This window comes from Histoplasma capsulatum (genome assembly GCF_000150115.1).
Source record: "Histoplasma capsulatum G186AR genomic scaffold supercont2.2, whole genome shotgun sequence".
Classification (NCBI taxonomy): Eukaryota; Fungi; Ascomycota; class Eurotiomycetes; order Onygenales; family Ajellomycetaceae; genus Histoplasma; species Histoplasma capsulatum.
Window position 1 is genome coordinate 1,440,896 of NW_025544802.1, and position 24,609 is coordinate 1,465,504.

Here is a 24,609-nt window from a genome sequence, read left to right on the forward strand (position 1 = left end):
TAACTAGCAAATTACTGAAATTTGAATCATTATCGGGTTAGAGTTTGGCTTTAACAATTGATAGATTGGTGTTGACATATATGCTGAGTGTTTGCGACAAATATTGGTACTGTACAAAGAATCAATTTTATGAGGTTTTATGGGGGAGAGATGAGGAAAGGTGTTTTGGAACATAATTTCATCAAGTGCGTTAATCAGACATCGCATTGCTTTTCTCGTATCGTCATGAACATGAATACCGACTTGAGCAGGGATATAAAACAAAGTGGATTGAAACCGCTAAAGTAGCCCAGGTACGTCCGTGGCTGCACCAGCACACCACTAACAACGCTCTCTCGCACCCGAAGTGACTGGCCCAACATCAACAGACGCATCACACTCTCCGCTGCATCCGTCAGAAGCCGCCCTGCATCTGCAATGGCGGCCTCAAGAGAGATTGGCCCTTGCATTATGCTGGCAAAGGCGTCGATGCCAATCGAATAATTCGCCGCAGCATCGGGCCCCACAGTTCCAGCAAGCGCAATGACTGGCAGCCCATGTTTCTTCGCGCGCAAAGCAACCTCTGCGGGGATCTTGCCCAGCGGAGTCTGAGAGTCAAGCCGCCCCTCCGCAGTGAAGACCAGTTGGCAGTTTCTAAATAGGTCGTCGTTGATGCCGAAGTATTCTGCCACAGCCTCGTAACGGGGCCGTAACTTTGCACCCAGAAGCAGGAGACCGGTCCCCATACCGCCAGAAGCTCCGGTGCCAGGTGCGGTGGATATGTCGTATCCTAGTTTCCTGCTGACGACGGAAGCGTAGGCATTTAGTGCGGTGTCGAGGAGTTCGACCTTTGCGGGTGTTGCGCCCTTCTGCGGCCCGTATACGCGTGCAACACCCTTAGGGCCGCACAGGATGTTCTGGCAGTTGCATGCGGCTTCGATATCAACCTGTTTTAGCCGAGGATGGAGGCCGGAAAGGTTTATCTCTGCAACTGTGCACAGTGCTACCCCGCCGCTTGCCGGTGCAAGCTCATTACCGTGGGCATCAAGGAAACGTGCGCCCAATGCTTGGAGCATGCCAGCGCCTCCATCATTGGTCCCTGAGTCGCCACATCCGATGATGAGTCGCTCTACTCCCTCATCTAACGCCGCGCGCATCAGCTCACCGACTCCATAAGTGGTTGTGATCGTCGGGTCACGGGAGTCTTTGGGGACCAGGCGCAATCCGGCGGCAGAAGCCATTTCTACAACAGCTGTTTTTTTCGAGCGGCCGCCTCCAAGGATCCCATAGTGGGAGATGAGAGGAACCCGAATTGGGCCAGTGACTTCCAACTGCCGAAGTTCTCCACCAGTCGTGGTAGCCAATGCATGGGCGAATCCCTCCCCTCCGTCGAATAACGGGACTTTCCGTACGATTGCGTCTGGGAGGACGCGCTTGACCCCATTTTCGATGCAATCGGCGACAGCAAGTGTATCAAGACTCTCCTTGAATCCTGATGGGCAAATGAGGATGCTCAGGGGCGGTTCCGCTTTTGCCTGTGGCATTGAGACATTGATGAACCCTTCGATTGTACGCATCTGGATGGGAAAAGCTTTTGCTACCATTGTTAGATCGTGATCGCCGACAGCATGCAAACGAGCGTGTAAGTTTCCTTGATGCAAATATGGGTATAACGAGATAATAAAAACGAATGTATTATTTTTTTTACTATTGCAATAATCGTGTTTCAACGAAAAGGTACGAGTCTACTCTATAAAGCGAGATGCGTCCTTGGGCTCCGTTTTATGTTCTTTGATGGTCTTACCGGTGCTACCAGCACCGTGCTGCGCGAAGGCCGTCTTACCAAACCCAAATCCATTTTGATATCAGGTCAGTGTCATTTGGCTCCATTGAAGCCAATTTTGCTACTACCATGCGCCTTGGAGAAATGATGCTTTGATGGTCTGATCTACTACGTTCTTCATTGACGTAGGCTTTCCATATTCCACCTTGATGTTTAGTCTATATTTGGATTCTGCCAAGGATATTGCCCACAGAAAGGATACACGTGTATACTGACGCGTATCTGAGTACCTTAACAGCCAAGTCAATCATTAACAGAGTGAAGGATTGTCAACAACCAATGGGAGGGAGGCCTGGGGCATCGCGGCGATTTCTCCGTTTGAGGTTATCGGGCGTGGAGACAAAGAGACCACCAAACTTGAGCGGAAAAGGAAATCTGTAACGTGTTCAGCTACTGGATTTGGACTCGAACTCACATCCATTGATGTCATGCATTGGCCAGGTCCGCGAGACTCCCGTCACCTGTGGTCGTCACTGCCCCTGTCGACCTTTCGCTCTGTGAGAAATGAGAGGACAGTTTAGCTCACATAACTGCATGGGCGAGGCGGGAAAGTTTCCACCAGGGTGTAAGTGAGGCCAATCACATAGCAACGTTTGACGGTACAGACTTACGGAGAAGTCTGATGTCTTTTCGGCTGTCTCAGTAGAATCTTGGGAAGGCGGTTGTCAGGATCCACTGCCGGAGGAGGAAACTGACTTTCTTCGGTTGCTCAGTGGATCGCCTTTGAAGTACAGAGGTTCCTGGCAGATCAAGAGTGCGTCGTCCTACAGCTCGTACTACTTAGGTGGAAGATCGCCCTGTAGTATCAAGCCACAGACACAAGCAAAATCTTTGGCTGCAATTTCGAGAGATCTGCAGGTAACATTCTGGTTAGCCGAATTTTCTTTCTTTCTTTCGCATCTCCACTAATCAACTTGCCCCGATGCGCCGTCCAACGATTCAGCATACCAGCAGGGCTGAGGTATCAGTGATGGGGAAAAACAGGACCCTGCCTGACCTCACTGTCTGCAGCTCCAGGACGTCGGATGGGCTCTGCTAGACTGTACCGCACAGACAGTCCCATGGTAGCACGGCGGTAGCCCAACTACCGCCCAGAATTAGCCCCGGAATTAGCCCCGGACTAGCCCCGCATGGCGCCACTTTAATCCAACGTCGGTGTGGCTGCTCAACCACGTCAGCCACGCGTCGTCATCGACGGCTGTTGGGAACCCAATTGTGCAGTGTTCTCAACGCAGCCTCAGTGGGAGCTTCAAAAGTTCAGTGCTTCACTGCCGAGTCCTTGTAGCTACCATGGGTAGCAAGCTTGGCGCTGTTTCTCTTGCAGGGCCGCGTTTCGCGGTCTTGCCATTGACTTTTGAAGTGTCAAGCGTTGCTTGGGCATATCCTATCATTGCTCAGGTTTCTAGCCACAAGGGACAAGGTTGCTTTGGACATTGCCCGGTGATGATGCGTCCAGTTCTTAATAAGAGTCGTCTGCATAATTGCTATTCTGAGCAGTGCGGAGTTTCTTTGAATTCTGCAGAATTCAGCTAAAGATGTAGCTGTCTCCTTTCCCGGATATTCTGATGCCTTTACAATGGCGGGTAGATCTACATATATGTCTGAATCTCGTCCAATATGAAAAAATTACCATACACTCGTTTAGCTTCATTTATATTTATTGTTTGAGATTTTTGAACGCAAGGCTTCTTCATGGAACGACGCAATTCTCTTCCTTCCGTTCTCTCGCGGAGTTCGACAGTTACAGATGAATATCAAGTCCCTTCGTTAAGTCCCACATCCTGTGCTGAGAACTCCCACGACTTTCATGGTTGTAGATTTTCCAATCACCATCCTGAGAAATGCGGTGAGTATCCTAAACATGGGGAGTCCGAATGCCAAGCGATTTCCTGTAGCACAGGGCTCACTCCTTTTCCCTATTTAAGATGAGACACGTTATGGATATCATGGAAATGGAAGTGCAGACACGCCCACGATGGGATTAGCACGGACACAAAGTCCAAGCAAAGATCCAAATTTGGTAAATTTTCCAGCTCTTGCCTCACAGATGATTCGCATTGCTGAACAGGATAGGTCACTTGGTCTGGCCCAGAAGACCCTGAAAATCCTCTCAATTGGAGTCGCCCTGCAAAATGGGCCGCAGTGCTTATCGTATCGTCGTTTACGTTCATCTCTCCCGTGTCGTCTACCATGGTGGCACCGGCTTTAGCCGCCATAGGAAAGGAATTTGGCATTACTTCGTCCATGGAGCAAGTCTTGGTCATGTCTATATTCCTTTTGGCCTATGCTGTCGGACCATTTTTGCTGGGCCCTCTGTCTGAGATATTTGGCAGAGTAGCTGTCCTGCAGTTGGCAAATCTGTTCTACTTGGTATTTAACACTGCCTGTGGCTTTGCGCAAAATAAGCAACAAATTCTTGCCTTTCGGTTCCTCAGTGGCCTTGGAGGAAGTGCGCCGCAAGCTGTAAGTATACCCTTCTGAAAATAAAAAAAGAGGCATGCATAAGTTCTTTTCGTCCTAACTTTCTGGCATATAGCTGGGCGGAGGAGTCATTAGCGATTGTTGGAGAGCTGAGGAGCGTGGAAAGTCCATCGCAATATACAGTTTGGCTCCGTTTATTGGCCCCGCTGTTGGCCCTATTGGTGAGAGCATACTCATGAAAAGAAAAAAAAAGAAAAGGAAACCCCCTCCAAAAAAGCCTGTACGAAGCTAACTACCCGCAAAGCTGGAGGTTTTATGGCAAAACATACTACCTGGCGTTGGATTTTTTGGTCCGTCTCCATTGCTGACGCAGGAGTTCAGGCCGTGGCTTTCGTATTCCTCAAGGAGACTTATGCTCCTAAACTTTTGGCGAATAAAGCCAAAAAACTACGACGGAGCACTGGAAACAATGCACTGCGGACCAAATGGGAAATGGAAAACCGTTCATTTGGTATGCTGTTGCGCAAAAGCCTCGTCAGGCCGTTCATCATGCTTGGTACACAGCCAACAATTCAAGCCCTCGCGTTGTACCGAGCGTATTTATATGGCCTCATGTATCTGGTGTACGTATTGATGTCCATGAATATTTCTCATATTCGTTATCGAGAAGCCAAGGGTAAGGAGGGAAAATGATTAACATCTCTCTACAGCTTATCCTCATTCCCCCTAGTCTGGGAAGGAGTCTACAAGCAAACCACCGACATAGCAAGTTTAAATTACCTATCCCTCGGTATCGGATTCGTGATAGGTCTGCAAATATGTGCTCCAATAATGGACAGGGTCAGTCAAGACTTTATGTATACTTCACCTATCCTACTTGGGCCCACCCGCTCTTCCAACTCCACTTCCTCCCCATCTTCCACACGACGCTCCCTTGCAATCAGAAATCAAAGAAGCTCACCAACCACATCACCCCATAGATCTACATCCGCCTAAAAGCCCACTATAACCACCCAGGCCGCCCCGAATTCCGCATCCCCCTAATGATACCCGGCGGACTCCTCGTCCCCATCGGCCTCATGACCTACGGTTGGACCGCCCAACCTCACATCCACTGGATAATTCCCAGCATCGCTTCTGCGATCTTTGCAACGGGGCTCATTATCGGCTTCCAGTGCGCACAAGCATACATTGTAGACGCATATACGCAATATGCTGCTTCTGCAACAGGCGCCGCTGCCTTTTTACGGACGTTGGCTGGGTTTAGTTTCCCGCTGTTTGCGCCGAGTTTGTATGCGCGGTTGGGTTTGGGTTGGGGAAATGCGTTGTTGGCGTTTATTTCGGCGGGGATGGGGATTGTGGCGCCTGCGCTGTTGTGGAGGTATGGGGAGTTTTTGAGGGGGAAGAGTACTTATTGTGCTGGGTGAGTTTGGGGTTTAGAGCTCGACGCCTAGGGAAGGAGGGAGGGAGGATATGAGAAGAAGTGTATATATGACATGGAAGCAGTGTGAAAAACTTGGGGCGGTGGTGTTATATCTCCTCCCTGCAATGAAAACCCTTTCTTTTTTTATTTTGTTTTTTTAGCTCTCGCTTTTTCGTGAAATTTATAGAGAAAGTAATGTGTGAATGAAATTGATATGAAAATGGAGAGATCGAGCGAAGCAGGACAGCATCAGAGCATGGACGGTTGCTTAACGCACCGAATCACTTGCCGCTTATGGTTTGAGAGATTAATTTCGAACTTGAAGTCCAACTAGAAGTATGATGGTTACATGTATTTATCTCATATATTGCTGTTCTATCCCTGAACTCCACCTATCTGTTTACCCCACCTAAGGTGTAAAATGAAGTTTAGACTATTGACAAGAGAGAGAATGTAAAAAGAAAACTCCCATCTTCCCCGAAAGAAGGGCAACTTTAATTTTTCTTCCTCTTCTTCGCCAACCTCTTCTCGGCTCTAATATCCTTCTTCATCCTTGAATCCACAATTTTATACCTCCCCTTAATCCCCTTGGGCCTGCCGGAAATGCCCTTGTTGGCCCCTTTCGCCACAACAAGCTTCACAGTCTGCTTCGGCTTCTTCTTCATCGCGTGACTCATCATGCGCGCAATCGTCTGCGCTTTATCCTTCTCGCTCATCGCCTCGTCTTCCGCCAGCAATGCAGACTTCTTGCGTAGTTTCTCCAACCGCTGCGCAGCCTTGAACTTTTTGCGGCCCTTGGCTTCGAGTACCTTTTTGATAGGGCGGGCGTTTATGGCGCGCATCTTTTCACGGATAGCCGCGACTGCGGCAGCAGTGATGGGCCTTAGGGGCTTGGAGTGTCTGCCCTCGTCATCTAGGAACCACTCTGGGAGTCCATCGGTGTCGCGGAAAGTATATCTGTTGAAACCGTCGTCCACAACGTCGTGGGCTGTTTTCTCGCCCATGGCGATTTGTTGAGCGAGAGCCATGGCTTCTGCTGTTATTATGTCGATGTCTGGGATGAATTGTTAGCATCGATTACTTCTAAACTTAGGGAACTAACACGAGAGAAGGAGAAGACTCACCAAGTTGTCCATTCTTCTTCCGAGGGTCTTGTCTCTCCTCCTCTTCAAACTCAGAGTGTATCTCATTGCCCTTCGAGTTCATTTTACGTGTGGATTCTCGTTTCTCGGATGTTTGTTTCCTGTCCAGCGTTGCGGGTATTTGTATTTCTGGAACATCGTCGACACTATCAGAAGCATCGGAAGACCCCTCTTCATCTTCTGTAATGTCTTCTTGGTCCCGAGTTGCGGACCCGTCTTCAGACCCTGGCACATCTTCTTCGTCTTCATCACCGAGGTCTCCCAAGTCTTGGAATATATCTTGGTCGAAAAACATCGCAGCCCTGTTAGATAACCCTTTACTGTCAACCGTAGGTCGCGGTATAGCATCTTGCAACCTTGCATCATCGCCATCTGTGTCCTCATCGCCCTCTTTATCGGAATCAGAAATCCCTTCCCACTCTTCCGTTTCAAATTCTTTGCGAGCCTTTTTAGCACGTAATTTTGCATCCCGATCTTCCCTATCAGCTCGGTATCTCTCGTACATGGAATCTAACTCGCGCTCTAGCCGATCTTCCTCTTCGTCTGAATCATCTTCAACGGTTGTCGAATCATCATCTTCTTCGTCCTCATCACTTTCAATAGGCACCATTTTACCACTGGTTATTTGGCTCACATCGCCAGCGCGTTTGACGGGCTTAAGCGCAAACATAGCCCCTTCCCCAAGAGGTCCAGATTGTTCGATACCAATGTCCATAGGGGTTGTCATATGCATCTGCATCCGTACTATTTCCTTATGTTTTCGTTCGTTTTCTCTTCTCCGTTCCTTCTTTCTCCTTGATGTCTCCTTGTCCCGTAACCGTTGCAGATCCTCTTGGATTGCGAGTTCCTCATCCATTGGCTCCACCTCAGCTACCTCTTCGCTCTCAGCTGGTTTACTAGGGCCTTTTTTCACGGATAGCCCAAACTTTTCTCTCACTTTTATTCGCCATCTCAACAGGTTGCGGAACTCTTTTTTTCCTAGGACCTTGAGATCTTCGCAACATAGTTGGATTTCCTTTGTGGTTTCTGGAAGCCGTGCGAGTGTCGCCAAAGCAAGATCTCCGCCAATTGACTGTTCAAAGCTCAACTTGTTGTATTCTCCCAATATCGATATTGGATCTGCCGTGTTTATGAATTCGCTAACTGGGATTTCTTTGAATTGGGTGTAATTTCCTTCCTCATATCCGTCTCTCTTCCGTTTTTTTTTCTCGGGATTAAACACTTTTGCCTCGTGATTTGGAGTAGGATCTTGCAATTCGGCGAAAACATGCTTAGGGTCAAGGAATTTCTGGTCGATATGTTTGGGAGCCTTGAAGCCTTGGCACACAACAAAAATTTCGGCAGAGACATTTCGTGACGAAGGGGGTTTTGTAGCTTCCACGGTGTTGAAAAGTTGCTTAAATACCCACAATAACGGGTTGTAATCTTTTGACCGGAAGACTTTGGTAACAAATGTTCCCCCTGGAACCAGAAATTCGGTCGCTAGCTTTAGAGACTGGAGAACTAGCTCCGCTTGTGAGAAAGCATCTTGAACCCATGCTACACCAACGTTTGGCGCACCATCATGGAGAACAGTATCAGCCTTCCAGGATTTAAGATGCTGTCGTATCGTAGCCCGACATTTGTCTGTGGTAATATCGCTCTGGAAGGTAATGACTTTCGGAATGGGTTTGATGGGAGCAAGGTCGACGCCGATAATTAGCGACTGTGAAGGCATGCATTCTGCAGCAACTTGACACCACGACTAAAAAGCCCGAGGGAATTAATATTCCGCATATGTATGGAGTAGCTGGGGGTTGGAGGAGCAAGTTTCAACGACTTACGCCAGGTGCAGCACAAAGGTCTATTACAACTTTGCTCTTCTCCAAAAACCCATACTTTTTATTAAGCTGGATCAGCTTGAAAGCAGCTCTCGCTCGGTAACCCTTCTCTTTCGCCAACTTATACCATTTATCCAAGCGGCCTTTGCCATGCTGATAGTCACAGTTAGAATGCGACCAAAACCCAAATGCCGACAGAGCGTTCGCATACCTTCTTCTGGATAGCCATGGCTGATCTTTACTAGGTGAATCAACTAAAGTTAGACTGCGAGAATTGAACGACAATCACGAACGCGCATCCTCCTGAGCCAGCACTGCTGGGTAAATCGGCCGTTGCGCTATGTTCCGACTGCCTGTTGTAGGTCCGCACTGCATTCATTCTATTGTATTTTTTTTCTTTGCAGATGAGGCGGTGCGTGCCAAGATATATTTTCACCAGCCACAGCAAAGACAGAATCACATGACAAACATTACATCATTCGTCACTCTGCGCCAAGCTCTGCCTGATACAGCTACCTCTTATCTTCCTTCCGACACTGGACTGGCTGCAATATTAGCACCCAACATATTAACTACTTTCTGTGGTATGATTTCACTCTACTATCTATGGCGCCCGCGGGACCACGAAAGTGGGTGAATGCAAACGAAGACTCCGAGATAGTACCTACGTCTAGGGCTGGTGGCGTGGATTCGAACACTTCCTCAGAGACGAGAGCGCTCGATAATCAAAATGATAATAGAACGGTAAGAATTCCAGTGTTTAATTGAACGTTTAGGAAGCTCTGTTTTAACTTGAAGCACTGGATTAGAGCTGGTATACTCGAACCTGGCCGCACAAACCCAAGGCACCTGCTGTCGCTGAAGTTGCGCGAGAGAGCATTTCTGCCGAAACAATTTTGACAACGGAACGGAACTTGTCAACTTCAACGCCTCCTAACAGAAATCAACCTGCTAGGGCCCCCTCTATTGGATTGACGAAGAAGATCGGAGGATCGACAAGGTCGCTGCCGGCGGAAGTAGCTACTACCCGGATTAATATTGCATCAATTAGGTCCCCTTCGGTTTCCGATACGTTAATATCCGGCAAAGGTGTTGGATGTGACATACAACATAATATCTCAGATGGCTCAGCGCCCGTATTGACGACTGTTTCAACAGAGGCCCAAAAAGACCAAGTTACTAAGGAACTCGGTGGCATGGTCGCCCAGGACACCGTTCCGGATAGTAATCAAGAGGGAAAGGAAAATCAACAGGCCCACCCCAGTCAGACATCGGGCTGGATTGGCTGGATTCCTCTCCCAAAAATTGGCGGCCAATCCACAGCAAAAATAGAGCCCACAGAGCAATCGGCGAAACCTGGTGTAGTGGCCGAAGAGTTGAACAAAGAGGAGCCGTTACCCCACGCACCTGAAGAAGAAACTGAGCCAAGTAATGTCGAACGACTCGAAGCTGCAGTTGATCCAAAATTTACTGTTCCTGAGGTCCCAGCTCCTAAAAAACGAGGTTGGTTGCAAGTGTGGGGAGGCTATCCCACTTCTTCGCAACAAGTAGAAAATAGGCAGAATGAGGGGCCCGTGAAAAAAGGTGGAGAGGATGTAAGCGAGCCGGGCGCGCGCAACAAATCCTCCATTGCAAAGCCTAGCGCTACAGACTCGCAGATGGAGAGCAACATGGAGCCACCATCGGACGAGAATGTTGATTTGACGGCGCCCCCTTCAGATACAACAAAGCCATCTAGTTGGTTTTTTTGGTCCAGAGATACACAGATAAAGCATGCTACAACAAGAGCAGAACGGCCTGAACCAACCGAGGACACAACTAATCCACCATCTGAAGATCAGGCGTCCGCATCGATCAAGGTATCAGAATCCGAACCAAGCGCTGTAGCGACGGAAACCCAACCGAAACAGACTCCAACGGATGCAGTATTATCCGATCGGCAAGCTAAACCAAGCACTAAAAAGCCAATTGCCCCGTCGAAGGAAAAATCTTCCGCAACGAAGATTACATTTCCTAATCAAGTGCTTCCCGCATTAAGGGATAACTTCCCTGTACAGGAACGGGCCGGTATTATCCGGCAACTTGGTAGTTTTCTATTCTATTGCAACAATACCGAACCTCGACATGTAAAGCTGACAAATAATGCGCCGCGCGTTAAACAAGCGCTTGCGATCGGTGTGCATGGATTCTTCCCGGCACCACTTATTCGTACTGTTCTTGGGCAGCCAACAGGCACATCCGTCAAATTTTCGACCATGGCGGCGAAGGCTATTCATTCATGGACAGAGTCACATGGTTTTGCATGTGAAATCCAGAAAATATCCCTCGAGGGCGAAGGGCGAATTTCCGAACGTGTAGATTTACTTTGGAAATTGCTCCTCAATTATATCGAATATATCAAGAAGGCCGATTTTATTATGGTAGCATGCCATAGCCAGGGTGTCCCAGTCGCGGTCATGTTAGTAGCGAAACTGATAGCTTTTGGCTGTGTGAGCTCTGCACGAATTGGCATATGCGCCATGGCGGGTGTCAATCTAGGACCATTTCCCGATTATCGATCCCGCTGGATCAGTGGATCAGCCGGTGAATTATTCGACTTCGCGAATCCGGACAGCAAAGTTTCACAAGATTACATGTCAGCACTTGAAACTGCTCTTGACTTCGGGGTGAGGATCGTATATGTGGGAAGCATAGATGATCAACTTGTGTCATTAGAGGTATGTACTTATAGATAAGTTGCTGCGAATCTGACATGCATAGAAGATGCTGAACTCGTATATTTTCTAGTCATCTATTTTTGCACCTGTTTCACATCCGCATATATACCGAGCGGTCTTTGTGGATGGCAGGGTTCATGCGCCTAGTTTGTGAGTCAACATTTATACCCACGTTACAAGGGCAACAGTCGTTAACATCACCACTTCATCCAGTCTTTCACATCTCGTCAGTTTCGCGATGAAACTACGTAACCTTGGAATATCTGATCACGGTCTTATCCGGGAGCTTAGCTCTCCCCTTGCGGGTAGTTTATATTCGGGCGAGGGACATTCCCGTTTATATGACGATGAAGCACTTTACCGGTGAGACCTCCACCCTTCAAAACCCGAGGGACGAAAAAAAAAAAAAAGAAAAAAATCCTGTGCTATATATAGTATTAGCAAACTCGCGTACAAGTTGCTGATAATTCCTTAACCAGCCTCGCTGTGGAATTCACACTCGAAACACTGCCTGTTCCCAACGCCAAACTAGAAATCAGCAAATCCAGCCGTTCACCAAACGCAAATCCATACATCCTCCCTTTCGCCATGCGGGGTGTCCTCGAGGAAGAATTCGTGCGACGCGAGTTATCCGACGAAACGGCGGAGATCCTGAAGCTGTTTGACGAGTGGAAACCTACCAGCAAGGTGCTGAAGGATGTCAAGTTTCGCCTTGAGGGGATTAGATCTAAACTTTGAGCGATTTCCACCGTTCGATTTTTATTTACCTTTATATATTTTTTAACTTTTAACTTTTACTTGAATATTTTGTTTTATTCTACACCGTGGTGAATGGCGTATTGTTTTTTTTTCCCCTAGAGAACGGTTCGTATGCGGAGCTTCCTCCCCTGTTCCCTTGTTCCCCTGTCCATTTCCCTCCCTCTTTTTGCCTTTTGTTGCGCTCTTTGTTTTCGCTCTTTCTCGTTGCTTTGAGCGTCATTATAGATAGAATTTTTCCTGTACATGCAACTACCATCCCGTTGATGTGCGTTGCTATTCCTCCCTGGCCCCTTCCAATGTTGGATAGCATATCTCCTCCACGAGCTGTTGAGATGGTGGTCTGGCGTTATGAAAGTATATAATGTCATTTATTAAACGGTAACGCGAAGTACTCGTCCTTTCATATATATATATATATATATATATATATGCGTGCGTGTGTGTATAGGAGGGAAATAGAGATGTCATAATAAACCCGAGAAACTATGCCGTGCAGATACACGCACTGCTAACTGCGCCCTTTGGAAGGAGAGGCAAAAGAGGAAGAATAAAAAATAAAACGGAATCTAATATACAGAGGGACGGCATAGGGTAAGGATGGCTATGTTGGGTCAATTTGAGGATAATTAAAAATGGTTAAAAAAAAAAGGAGAATAGGTATTGACAAAGAGTATGTTATGTAAAGGGATATAAGAAAAGTATGTTCTAGGGAAATATATGCGAAATCAGAACGTAAAATGAGAGTAGGTCATGGAATCATCAAGGGAGTGAGGAGAGTGAGTGAGAGAGCGGGAGAGAGCGGCGAGGGGAATAGAAGTAGGTAGGTAAATCCGTTCGAAATATCCTTTGACCATGCCGTCAGGTAATATAACAATATTTAAAGGCAATGACTTTTGAGTGGTTTGCCTTTTCATTTTCATTCTCTATTGGAGAGCTGAGGCTTGCTGGTCCGAGACGCGGAAGTGTGAGGTAGTGGTGATAGGCCCTGCTGCATAATTACTGCACTTGTGCGAATGCCATCATGAAAGCGCTTTCGATTTCCTCTAAGCACGACAAAAAATAGAAGCGATTAGATTTCTTACCAACACAAGAAAAAAAAAAAAAGTGAGAAACTATCAGTTTCATCAGGGCATTCGTTAACTACTGACCTCTCATTCCATCTAGCGCTTCAAACACCCTTGAATAGTTTCTAACAGCGGATATCACACATTCCAAACCATACTGGAGCTCCTCCGTTAATTCTTCAGAAAAGTTGAGGGGCCTGCCTTCCACATAGATATTCTGGTCAACGACTCGAGACTTATAATAAAGCATGAGCATCGCATAGCTGCTCTGCATGGCACAGCACGCAAAAGAAGGCATTGTCCGCGGAGCAACAGCTGAGAGCTCATGGGAAGGTGATTGCGCCCTCGAGGAAAGATCTAGCAGGTCCTTATCACCATATACTGGGACCGGGTAGGGGAGGGTGTGGAACATATGAGCTATGGTGAGAGCTGAGGTTAAACAGATTTCCGTTGATTGCTGATTCGTGAATGGAAACGAATCCTGGTCAACCCAGGTTGAAGAGGAAGTAGTTGGCCCAGATATATCCGACGTCGTCGAGCAGGAGGATGGGGATTGGCCCGGTAGAGGTATTGGGGGAATGTCATATAAGCTGGTATCGGCGCAACAATGTTTTGAGCTTCCTTGTGCATCGGCCTCAGTCGCTAGATACCCTATGCTGGCGCAAGTAAGATCGCAGTGCTTTTTAATAAAAATGGGTATATCTAAGAATGCTCGGAAACGGTGGGTTTTGATGAGTGCGCTGTTCCAGTCAGAGATATATATACTGTTCGTGTCTATCGATGGAGAGTGTGGATTTCATATGGAGCTGTCTTACCTCGAGAGCTTTATAAGACATATTTTTCGGATGCTTTGCGCAGTTATTGCTTCAGAATCAGTTATTCCACTCACAGGAGACACAGGTGGGGCAGTATTGGCTTGGGCCAAAACGGGGCGAATCCAAGCGTCAATCTTCTTCATCCGTTCGTAAATATATGACATGTCACCTCGGGATTTTAAGGTTTGGTTAAGATCAATGATGAATTGAGTCCCAGCGATAAGGGCATGCTGGGCTCTCATCAGCAGCGGCCAGCACTACCAGATGGATTAGATTACAGATGTACAATATGATGGTATGAAACAATCTTACTTACATCTGGGTCCGAAGCGAAATTTGGGTAAGGGGTCACGAAGCGCGGGTCGTTGGGAATGATTGTAGGGCGCTTTCATCGAAACAGAAATCTCAGCCACAGGGTTCGAAAACGTTTCCTAAATAATCTTTTTAATAGAACTTACAGTCGTGCTCACGATCGAACCTTGACAAACGGAGTAATACTGTAGGCTCGTCTCAGCGAAATCTATACGATTAAGTTGCAAAAAAACCAGGCGTTACATACGGTCATCCACCAGGCGCGTCGTCTCGCTTCAGCATATATGCTATCTTCTGGTGGTAATGCATGCAGCGACATGTTCATTGCTGTAACAAAAGCCTGACCAGCACGGTGTCGCATTTTGACAAGATTTCCCCGCTGGGCATATTCATAAACGCTGAGAATCAGAAGTGCGAGAATGGCCTCTAATTCAACGGGGACATGCGGGTGAAGTGATGGTCGTTTAGGGATAGGATGTTCGTTGAGAAGGGCTTGGGAAGGGTTGGCACCAGACTCCGCAATTTCGGATTCAGTCTCAACGCTTTCTAAGGATGCTCGAGAAAACCACTGGGCATACGACCGTCGAAGTCGCACTGACTCCGGTGAAGATGGCTTTAGGTCCTTTGGATGGGGGACGAGGGCCAGAATGGCGGATATTGCGAGACTGATGGGCGACTTCGGTATGTAACCTAACGGAGTGTCCATGCCAAGTTTTTGATTTGATGATTTCCCTGGGAAGTCCAAGGGGCGGTCAATTGTGATGGGGGAATGTGCAGGAGGGAATATCGGGAAATATTGATGGATAAATATGTAATACCCATTGAGTCTGCAACAATATTAGCAAAATCTCGCTAAGGTGCCGAGAGGAATGAGTACTGTATTGCCTGTCATTCCCTACCATGGAAATCATTGTAACACTTACATATCATCTTCATTACCATACACCCTCACCCGTGAAGGGCCCTCGCTGGGTACACGATTAGAGGTGGGTTCCGCAGCTAGCGCCGGAGGCGATACATCCCCACTAGCGGGAACCCTTAAACTGTCAAACATTGACTGGTCCTGCGGAGGAAAGTCGAGATGTCTCAAGCCAGCTCCTGGGACAGCCAGGGAATCGAACTGGACAAACACCGCTAGTAAGATACGTCTATAAGCATTTTCTTCTTCCATTCACAGGTGACAAACATAATTTGTATCGGATATCGTTAATTTACCTTCCTGTAAGCTGGGGTCCGGAAAGGGTTCCAAGCCCAGTCCCGAGGACTGTCCCACTTTTTTCTTTCGGGGGCCTCCCCGTTTGCTAGGGAGATAGCAGCATTCTTTCCCCTTACTCGCGCACTAGATTTAAACATAATAACGTTGAGCAAAATGCTATGTTGGTTTTGCCCAAACGTCATCTAGACTTTGGGGTAGGGAGGTAGACATACCCCTGAACATGTCTCTTTTCCATCGCATCTAATTCTAGAAGCGCGACTAATTGTAGCTTAATGTCATTCAAGAGAGCCCATCAAATTATGGGTGAAGGCGCCCCAGGGGGGTTGAGAAGAGGTGGGGGTAAAGCAAACATGCATCATCCAGACATTTTGGAAAGTCAGGCTCAAATGATGCCCAAGAACAAGAGGGGCACTCACCAGGACAGACAAGCTACCTTGACAGGAGGTTTGGCGAACTTCTTGCGTGCCGTTTGCTTTTGGGTTTTTTCAAATTGAGGCTGGCTATTCTGGGGATCATTGGGAGAAGCCATCCCCATGCGTGTTCCGTTCTCCAGAAGGAGCTAGAGGCAGAGTAATCCGCAGATGGCAACCTGAAAATTACTGCGATTGCAGCTTTCCCACTCCAGGAAAGCAAGTCAAATCGCTGGCCTAGATGTATGTGGAGGGCCACGAATACAATGAACGATACCCAAAAGGCCAAAGACAATAAATATCTCGAGTCCAAGGAGCGACGGATAGCCAACAGCTCTCCGCCGTGGGAACTGTGGATGTGCATATCCTGGAGACAATCTCGACTAGCGCGAGGGAGCCTTGTCATGTGCAGCCGAGCGGCGAACCTTGGAACTTAATCAGCAAAGCCAAGTGTCGCCTGCTGGCAAACCCCGACGTCGCCTTTCGGGGTCTGTTCTGCGAGTGTGGCAGCTAAAGGTTCTGGCGGTCCCGGCGGAGGTTGGCCACGCGTGGGCCCACTTTTCCGGAACCCACCCATCCCGTCTAAACCAAACTCATCACAGTGACTAATCCGTCACGATAGTTAACCTAACTAGCTAACTAGCTAGTTACATAGCTGGTTAACTAGTTCAACATCACGGAAGGTCAACTCATGTCAAGCTCAACAGGGTCTTCTTTCCCCAGTTGACATTCAACTGGGGGTCGTTGAAATATTGCATGGATCTGATGTGTAGATTTATTTGATTTGGATATCTCGGCCTAAGTCGTTGTTGATTGGCGTGCGGAAGTATAGTTGTCTAGAGAATGAAATCATAATAATAACACCAAACCACTGCAAAAGCATCGGAATCTAGCTAGCAACTACCTGGAATGTGAACACTATCCCATACACTCTGGGAGACTCTAATGGGGAGCTTTCTTCCTTTCAAACTCTGGTCGATTAACCACATGCCCACCACGAATTCCTGGCGAGTGAGCATCCTCCTGTTGTCGTGACAAACAAGATCCCAAATTTGCCCAAGGAGGATAGGCTGAAGTCGACTGCGGGACCATATATCCCGCACAACCAGATTCAGCACCATATCCCGCAGTGGAGTCGTAGAGCTCCCAGGCGGGGAGTTTTCATCAATCAACAGGCCTCTGTTTGCAGCCCATACCCCTTCATACCGTTTCCGTTCGCGTTCCGTGATTCTATCTCGCCACCGTTTTCGATCGCCCTCCCGATGCTTATTGGGATGAGTTTTTATGATGCGCGGCCGCTGGAACTTTCTCCGCCGTTTAGTTTCGTCGTGGTCGCTTTTTGTTTCTTGGCGCAATGTCTGTCTCATTCCCTTGGTTGGACTGGGCGTTCGAGGTAACGGATTCAGTGGAGTGCGGGAGCGGGAACCTCGATGCGGTGGCGGTGGCGGTGGAGTATTCCTTTTGGATGGGGATGGTGCTCTTGAGGATGCTAAGGATGAAGCCGCCAAAGCACCAGCTAACGAACTTTCAGACAATCCTGAATGCTGGGGTCGCAAGCTGGATGAGGAAGATCGAGAGGGCAACATTTGGGATCTTGGGTCTCGTGCGTTTGGGATTGCGGTTCGGATGCTCATAGGTCCTCCAATGCGAGCAACATTCAGCTTATTGTCAATGGCAGGGTCGTTCTTCCTAATTACATTCTTCGCGGGAACGGTCTGCTGCGATGGGTTGGATGTATTCACAGGGACCATAGGCCTTGGTGGTAATGGAGGACCTTGATTCCCTTGGGATAGAGAAGTATTTTTTTGCAGCTCTGGCTGCGGCATCTGTAATACGGCCTTGCCAAGTGAGTTGGAAAGCAGAGACGGGCCCGTATGCTCCTTCCTTTGCGGGCCAACTGACCCGTTGGGGACAACATCCCTATGCCCAAGGGGATTTGTAACAAACGAAGATACCCCTTTAGCAGCGCTATCCTGCTGATCGTGAAGGCCATTGCTCCTCGCCACATGCGATAAAACACTTGAAGCAGAGGTTTCGTGATTGGGACCTTGCTTGGGATCGTTTTGGCGCGCTGATGAGTTAACCGCTCGATTTCCCCTCGATGGTATTGCTGGTGGAGGCCTCACCGTGGATTTCCCCACAGCTAGTTGGGCGGCGATCTGCTGGGGACCAACCGGTTCAGGATGGAGACTGGATACGGTTTGTGATAATGTGGACCCTTGGGTTTCATTAAACTGTTTAATCCGGCCTCCCACTAACCCCGTAGAGCTACGAAGAGCAGTGTCCTGCTGCATGGGTTCGCTATCCAGGGTACCCAGATCCATCACGGCAAGTGTCCTCGGATGCTTTGTGCTGTTCGCAGGTTGTGGTGTAGTGACAGTGTTCATTCCTTGTGCATCGAAGGCTAATGACGCTCCAAGGAGAGCAGCAGATTGAGCGTTGGGTTTGGACGGGACTGGCGGCCGATGTTTGGGCCTTCGCGAACATGCCTCTCCCAGGCCCAAGTCGCGATTTAGATCGCCAGCCATGCTAGGATCTGATTGGTAACCACTCAATGATTTTTCTGGCTCTCTGTTTGCGGTTCCGAAGTTCGAATATTGCAACCGTGCTCCACGGTTATTTGATATTAGATTTCCGTAACTTGAGAAGTTCAAGTTTCATAAACTCCTTGTATAACGCTGCGTATTGCCCAGGCAGGTCGACAAAGCATCACGCCCTCGAGGCAGTCAAGTTTCATTCCGTACGTTGCATTGAGAGTTTTTCAGTGGTTGTTGATGGGTCGTTGGTACTAGCAAAGTTACCCAGAGACTAGTTCTCAACTGTGGCCACTCAGCCCTATGGAGGCCCCATCTGACAGAACCGTATCAAATCCGGTAGTTAACGAAGTCGAAAATTTTTATTCTCGAACAATCACTATTATTTGGCTATAATAACGGTTTGATATAATGTACATGTACTGTACATATATTCTGGGTACTCGCGATCCCTCGTCCTCTCTATCTTCAAGTAATAAGAATGAAGAGGTGCCCGAGAAAGGGCCGCAGCTAAAGAATACTTGTAAATATATACTTGTGAGCAAGAAAAATTCCCCCGTGTCTCGTACACAAGCTGGGTTTTGATGCTTTCATTTATCTCAGCACCAGCCTACCCTCTGTTCAATTCCGCCGTCAGAACGTATGACTCCTAGTACGTTTAGGATATATGATATTTTACACATCTCCTTCCCCAAAAAACCTCTCAACTTCACTCATCTCCATATTATATTATCTCAATACATACACACTGCCAAAGTTCCTATACTAGCACAAAATTAAGCTAGAGAGATGAAGAATTCAAATATAATGGCATTGTATTGATTAGATAGTATATGTGCTAGACGTTCTACGCAGATATCTTGAGGAGATGCAAGCTATGGATCGCATTCGAAGACCCATGAGCTGGGCAGATGCATCCGTTCTTTTTCGTGCTCGTGGGTTTCCGGAGGAAAAAAAAAAACACTTCAAGATGGCTTTCCCCAAGAAGGTATCAACTGGCCGGTGCAAGGTGCCTCGCCACGTCTCATTGACCTTGGCCATGACTGCAGGATTATCGAGAGCCTGCACTGAAGAAATTTCTCCACACACTCCGCCTTTAGAACTCTGGGCCCTTTAGGACGAAGTGTATATGGCTACCGGGAGCTGTAGGCAAGAAGTCACGTCATTCGGTCCCTTTTGTAGTGCTCATGGCTTAAATGAATAATAAGTCAGATATATCCTGTTGAAAACATTCATATGTATTTCCATCTAACGAGGAAGGTTTCGTACATGAATTTTCCAAACGCCACAGTTTCTCAAAAACGTGATTTTTCAATGAGCTACTCCATATCTACAAATTAGAGATGGGCATGGAAATTAGTGGTATCAAGAAGTACCAATTGTCCCAGCAAATAGATTTGTTGGGCTATACTCATTCGAAGTCATAAGATGCATCCCGTCCATTCATTAACAAACCAACCATTTCTTCTCGGATGCTTCTCTATGAATTCCAAGGTAGTTGTGTATTTTCTATTTGGGATTGACGTCAAGACATCTCTTACTCGAGGGACAGCCCACTTTTCGGAACCTTTGGTCTAAGGCAACTCAAACCACTGCTTATCATGGCGAATACAACATCACTCGCCCGGGGTTAAATGAGCAGATTAGGGATCAAGTTTATGTTGCGCTTATAGTTAACCAACTAGCTAACTACATGTAACTAGTGAGCTGTATTAGTAATAACCAGGGGGCTCCGGCAAATCTTGGCGAAGCCTCAGCTAAGATAAGATAAGCTCAGCTCAGCCGGTGACATCAGATCACGTGCAGATGGTGCTGCCTTCGTGTTGTGCTGCCTGGAGCAAGAGAAGGCAGCGGTTGAGCCAGCGGATGATCCAGCATCATGACTTCAGAGTGGTGTTGGGCAGAGCCTCAGTTCTTCTCTTGATCCTCATATTTTCAAAATGGATTCGGATGGAAAAGGCGAGCCAAACGGTTCAAGACAGCAAGACTCGACCACGAATGACCTGGACGAGAAGTAACATCCCCAAATGCCCACCCGGAAAATGCTCGTTAACATGTGCCTAGATATCCCAATCCCCCTCGCAACCACTCACCTACCTTGCCATTTCATGATTTATTCCTGACCCTGTTTAATCCTCTCAATGAGAACAAAAAGCGTCCAACCGGCCCAGCGGCTGCCCGAAGAAAGGTGGGTCCTCATGGACAGGGCGCTGCCGTCCATCTGAGCCCACAAGAGCGGCGAAGGGACATAATTCAGAGATTCATTTCGCGATGGCGGAAAGAAGTGGGCGACGACATATTTCCTGCATTTCGGTTGATAATTCCTGAAAAAGACCGAGATCGTGCCATGTATGGATTGAAGGAGAAAGCCATCGGAAAATTGCTTGTGAAAGTTATGAAAATTGATAAAAACTCTGAGGATGGATTTAGCTTGTTGAACTGGAAGGTGCCAGGCCAGAGCTTTGCGAGTAGAATGGCTGGCGATTTTGCCGGTCGCTGTTTCGAAGTCATATCAAAGAGGCCTTTGAGGACTGAGGTGGGTGATATGACAATTGATGAAGTCAATGAGCAGCTAGATAAATTGTCCGCAGCCTCGAAGGAGGATGAGCAGGTGCCTATTCTCGCGTATTTTTACCGAAGGATGAACCCTGAGGAGTTGATGTGGCTTATACGGATTATTCTACGGCAAATGAAAGTCGGTGCCACAGAACGGACGTTTTTCAGCATCTGGCATCCGGATGCAGAGGCATTGTTTAGTATCTCTAGCAGCCTTCGGCGAGTTTGTTGGCAACTTTATAATCCTGATGTTCGTTTGGAAGGGGATGAAACAAAAGTCACTCTTATGCAGTGTTTTCAACCCCAGCTCGCTCAGTTTCAAATGCAATCGTTTGAACATATGATCAAAAGGATGAGGTTGGCTGAGGACGACCCAACCTTTTGGATTGAGGAAAAGCTTGACGGGGAACGCATACAGCTTCATATGAAGCCGGACGATTCAATACCTGGAGGTAAGAGGTTTGGCTTCTGGTCTCGAAAGGCCAAGGAATATACGTATCTGTACGGCAATGGGTTGTTGGATGAAAATGGGGCACTCACAAGGCATCTTCAAGACGCTTTTGCAGATGGTGTTCAGAGCATCATTCTAGATGGAGAGATGATCACATGGGACCCAGAGCACGACGCGATTGTCCCTTTCGGGACTCTTAAGACTGCCGCGTTGGCTGAGCAAAGAAACCCATTCTCGACAGGACAGCGGCCTCTATTCCGTATATTTGATATCCTTTACCTGAACGGCCGACCACTCACAAGATACACCCTGAAGGACCGCAGAAAAGCACTTGAAGCAAGTGTGATTCCTGTACATCGCCGTTTTGAAATCCACACATATGATATTGGCCATAGTGCCGCTGATATCGATCCCTTACTTCGGAAGGTAGTCGCGGAAGCATCTGAAGGTCTTGTTCTTAAAAATCCCAACTCTCCTTATCGACTAAACGAACGTCACGACGACTGGATGAAGGTCAAGCCCGAGTATATGACTGAATTCGGTGAATCTCTTGATTGCATTGTAATCGGCGGATATTACGGTTCTGGCCGTCGAGGTGGCGCCCTATCAAGTTTCCTATGTGGACTAAGGGTCGATGGCTCGCACTCCAAAACAGGTGATCACCCTACAAAATGCTATTCATTTTGCAAAGTGGGAGGAGGGTTTACTGCTGCCGATTATGCCAATATTCGCCATCATACCGATGGGAAGTGGATGGATTGGGATCCAAAACGACCACCCACTGAATACATCGAGCTTGCTGGAGGTGACCTACAGTATGAACGTCCTGACGTATGGATAAAGCCTGAGGATTCGGTTGTTCTATGTGTAAAGGCATCATCCGTTACCTCAACTGACCAGTTCCGCCTTGGCCTTACTGTGCGATTTCCGCGCTTTAAACGACTTCGTATGGATAAGGACTGGCGAAGTGCCTTGTCGATCCAGGAGTTTATGGACCTTAAGTCAAATGTCGAAAGGGAAGTGAAAGAAAAGGAATTCAAGGTTGACGACTCTCGCAAAGTGCGGCACAGGAAGACTATCAAAAAGCCGCTGACGATTGCCGGTTATGACGGAGGCAAGAAGATTGAATATGTTGGTCCTTCTGGGAAATTGTTTGATGGACTCAATTTTTGTGAGTGTCATCAGTTCTTTACGTTTTCGATTTTGGATGATATACTCACATAACCACACTCTCACCAGTTATCATGACCGAATCAGTTCATCAGCCGAAGAAAACCAAGGCTCAACTGGAACAACTCGTGAAAGCCAATGGCGGTAAGATATATCAGACGAATAATGTTGCTGAAAACACAATTTGCATCGCCGATCGCAGTAAGTTTGAGACGATATATATTTGAGCACGTCGTATGAGTAGGACTTATGTTAACGCATCCCAGGAACCGTGAAAGTAGCTTCGCTTCAGAAAAACGCGCAAGAGAACGTCATCAGGCCATCATGGCTATTTGACTGCTTAACACAAAACGAGAGGGATCGTGGTCTTCCGGACCTGCTTCTTCCACTGGAACCAAAGTCAGTTCATGTCCCACATTCCAGCTCTTCCCCTTCTCGTTGTATCCAATATCTAATTACTCTCTTTCAACCTCACAAGACACATGTTTTTCACAACAGCAGATCAGGAGGAAGAAATCGCAGAGCACGTAGATAAATATTCCGATAGCTATGCCCGAGATATCGATGTCTCGGAACTCAAACAGGTCATTTCCATTCCCTATCCCAGCGTTCTATTAGTTTTATTTCTTTCCTTTTTTCTTCTTTCAGGTTTCAAGAATGTCTCCCTAATATAAAGTCAAATGGGAACTAACCATCCCCACAGCTCCTCGACAGCATGCACCCAGCCCCCGCGCTGCCGCCTTCCAGTCTATCCGAGCTAACATCCCAACTTGAATCCCACAGCCTGAACGAACGAAAACCAACAATCCCAACAATATCCAACACCTCAACATGCCCCGGCTGGCTTTTCAAAGGACTAGTCATATACTTTGCCACGCCCCCGTCCATGTCGAACGAGGGAAACGGCAAAGTACCACACGTTCTGCCACAACGTCTCTACCTCGCTTCCAACCTGGTAAAGTTCGCCGGCGGCGAAGTCATCACGGACGACGATGGCGACATGAAGGATGCGCGCATCACGCATGTTGTCGTTGACAGCAATCCGCCCGGTGACAAGGCAGCTATGGCAGCGGCGGACGTTGCTGGCATCAGGAGGGCGATTTCATCCCGTGCTGGGGTTGGTAAACGGATTCCGCATATTGTTGGGGTTGAGTGGGTGGAGGAGAGTTGGAGGGAGCGGACGTTGGTTGATGAGGAAAGTATGTAAATGGAGCACATCATCTCCTGCAACCACCCTTTTTTATCCGTATAGAAATTTGGACATTGGACACGAAATGCTTATGTATCGGTTGTGTTTTAATTCAGGATTGACGCCAAAGTGAAGAGGTTGTATTGCTGTGTGCATGCATGCATTGGAGGTGCGGAGCGCAAAAATGGCTTTTGAAGTAAGAACAGGCTCCCATTAACGGAGAGTTCCTTGCTCGCTCCATGACCTATTTTCCATCGGAAGGAAAGAGAATCAAGCTGTTTGCTGTAGCCAAAGGTATCCGGATATCGCATACATATTTTGGAATAGCTGATGGGTCTGGATTACGATGTTTATAATTTTATGGTACAAACTCTTTGAATATAAGTCGGCATAATTTTGCCATGGGCAGTAAGGCTGTAGCACCTGTCGTATAAAATCCCCTTGAGAAATTTGGTTGCAAAAACGAGATTGTAGAGCGTTCATCCTTTACAAGACAATAAGATATATTAGAAATATGACCTTTTGGGTTTCGCCTGCATCCTCAGCACTCACAAACCGGCCATTCCCACGCTTAAAACCAGATATGTAATAGCACTATTAGCAAACCCTGCCTTATGATGGGCTATGGTTGAGCTGTTGCACTGCCCAAACAGCACTGGAAAAGATATACAGTACATATGTGAATACATAAGAAGTAATGATCTAGTGCATTACACTTAGATATAATTATTTACTTAACGAGATAATGAGATATATAGATCTAGGAAATAATACTAACAATTAAATAT

The 24,609-nt window shown here is 47.4% G+C and overlaps 8 protein-coding genes across 8 annotated transcripts; 4 read left to right on the forward strand and 4 right to left on the reverse strand.

Moving 5' to 3' along the window:
- Nucleotides 1-194: 194 nt before the first annotated feature.
- Nucleotides 195-1,556, reverse strand: HCBG_01710 (glycerate kinase; the record flags this gene model as incomplete). Its single annotated transcript, XM_045428759.1, has 1 exon — nucleotides 195-1,556. The coding sequence occupies one exon, from the start codon at nucleotides 1,554-1,556 to the stop codon at nucleotides 195-197; it is 1,362 nt and encodes a 453-aa protein (XP_045290545.1).
- Nucleotides 1,557-3,112: 1,556 nt separating this feature from the next.
- HCBG_01711 (uncharacterized protein) lies at nucleotides 3,113-3,355 on the forward strand (the record flags this gene model as incomplete). The annotated part of the gene is made up of 1 exon (XM_045428760.1): nucleotides 3,113-3,355. The coding sequence occupies one exon, from the start codon at nucleotides 3,113-3,115 to the stop codon at nucleotides 3,353-3,355; it is 243 nt and encodes an 80-aa protein (XP_045290546.1).
- Nucleotides 3,356-3,797: 442 nt separating this feature from the next.
- On the forward strand, nucleotides 3,798-5,670 carry HCBG_01712 (polyamine transporter 1; the record flags this gene model as incomplete). The annotated part of the gene is made up of 6 exons (XM_045428761.1): nucleotides 3,798-3,842; nucleotides 3,896-4,285; nucleotides 4,359-4,464; nucleotides 4,497-4,866; nucleotides 4,954-5,083; nucleotides 5,224-5,670. 6 exons carry the CDS (start codon nucleotides 3,798-3,800, stop codon nucleotides 5,668-5,670), a joined length of 1,488 nt encoding a protein of 495 aa, XP_045290547.1.
- Nucleotides 5,671-6,160: 490 nt separating this feature from the next.
- On the reverse strand, nucleotides 6,161-8,857 carry HCBG_01713 (AdoMet-dependent rRNA methyltransferase spb1; the record flags this gene model as incomplete). The annotated part of the gene is made up of 3 exons (XM_045428762.1): nucleotides 6,161-6,720; nucleotides 6,791-8,552; nucleotides 8,840-8,857. The coding sequence occupies 3 exons, from the start codon at nucleotides 8,855-8,857 to the stop codon at nucleotides 6,161-6,163; spliced, it is 2,340 nt and encodes a 779-aa protein (XP_045290548.1).
- Nucleotides 8,858-9,234: 377 nt separating this feature from the next.
- Nucleotides 9,235-12,487, forward strand: HCBG_01714 (uncharacterized protein; the record flags this gene model as incomplete). Its single annotated transcript, XM_045428763.1, has 5 exons — nucleotides 9,235-9,372; nucleotides 9,438-11,345; nucleotides 11,416-11,495; nucleotides 11,559-11,708; nucleotides 11,825-12,487. The coding sequence occupies 5 exons, from the start codon at nucleotides 9,235-9,237 to the stop codon at nucleotides 12,081-12,083; spliced, it is 2,535 nt and encodes an 844-aa protein (XP_045290549.1).
- Nucleotides 12,488-13,020: 533 nt separating this feature from the next.
- On the reverse strand, nucleotides 13,021-16,040 carry HCBG_01715 (C6 zinc finger domain-containing protein; the record flags this gene model as incomplete). Its single annotated transcript, XM_045428764.1, has 9 exons — nucleotides 13,021-13,145; nucleotides 13,253-13,908; nucleotides 13,984-14,240; nucleotides 14,300-14,368; nucleotides 14,442-14,503; nucleotides 14,539-15,122; nucleotides 15,219-15,415; nucleotides 15,511-15,634; nucleotides 15,928-16,040. 9 exons carry the CDS (start codon nucleotides 16,038-16,040, stop codon nucleotides 13,021-13,023), a joined length of 2,187 nt encoding a protein of 728 aa, XP_045290550.1.
- Nucleotides 16,041-16,814: 774 nt separating this feature from the next.
- Nucleotides 16,815-18,449, reverse strand: HCBG_01716 (increased rDNA silencing protein; the record flags this gene model as incomplete). Its single annotated transcript, XM_045428765.1, has 1 exon — nucleotides 16,815-18,449. One exon carries the CDS (start codon nucleotides 18,447-18,449, stop codon nucleotides 16,815-16,817), a length of 1,635 nt encoding a protein of 544 aa, XP_045290551.1.
- A 1,946-nt stretch (nucleotides 18,450-20,395) lies between these two features.
- Nucleotides 20,396-23,954, forward strand: HCBG_01717 (DNA ligase; the record flags this gene model as incomplete). The annotated part of the gene is made up of 6 exons (XM_045428766.1): nucleotides 20,396-20,469; nucleotides 20,520-22,633; nucleotides 22,702-22,833; nucleotides 22,899-23,031; nucleotides 23,416-23,831; nucleotides 23,938-23,954. The coding sequence occupies 6 exons, from the start codon at nucleotides 20,396-20,398 to the stop codon at nucleotides 23,952-23,954; spliced, it is 2,886 nt and encodes a 961-aa protein (XP_045290552.1).
- Nucleotides 23,955-24,609: the final 655 nt, after the last annotated feature.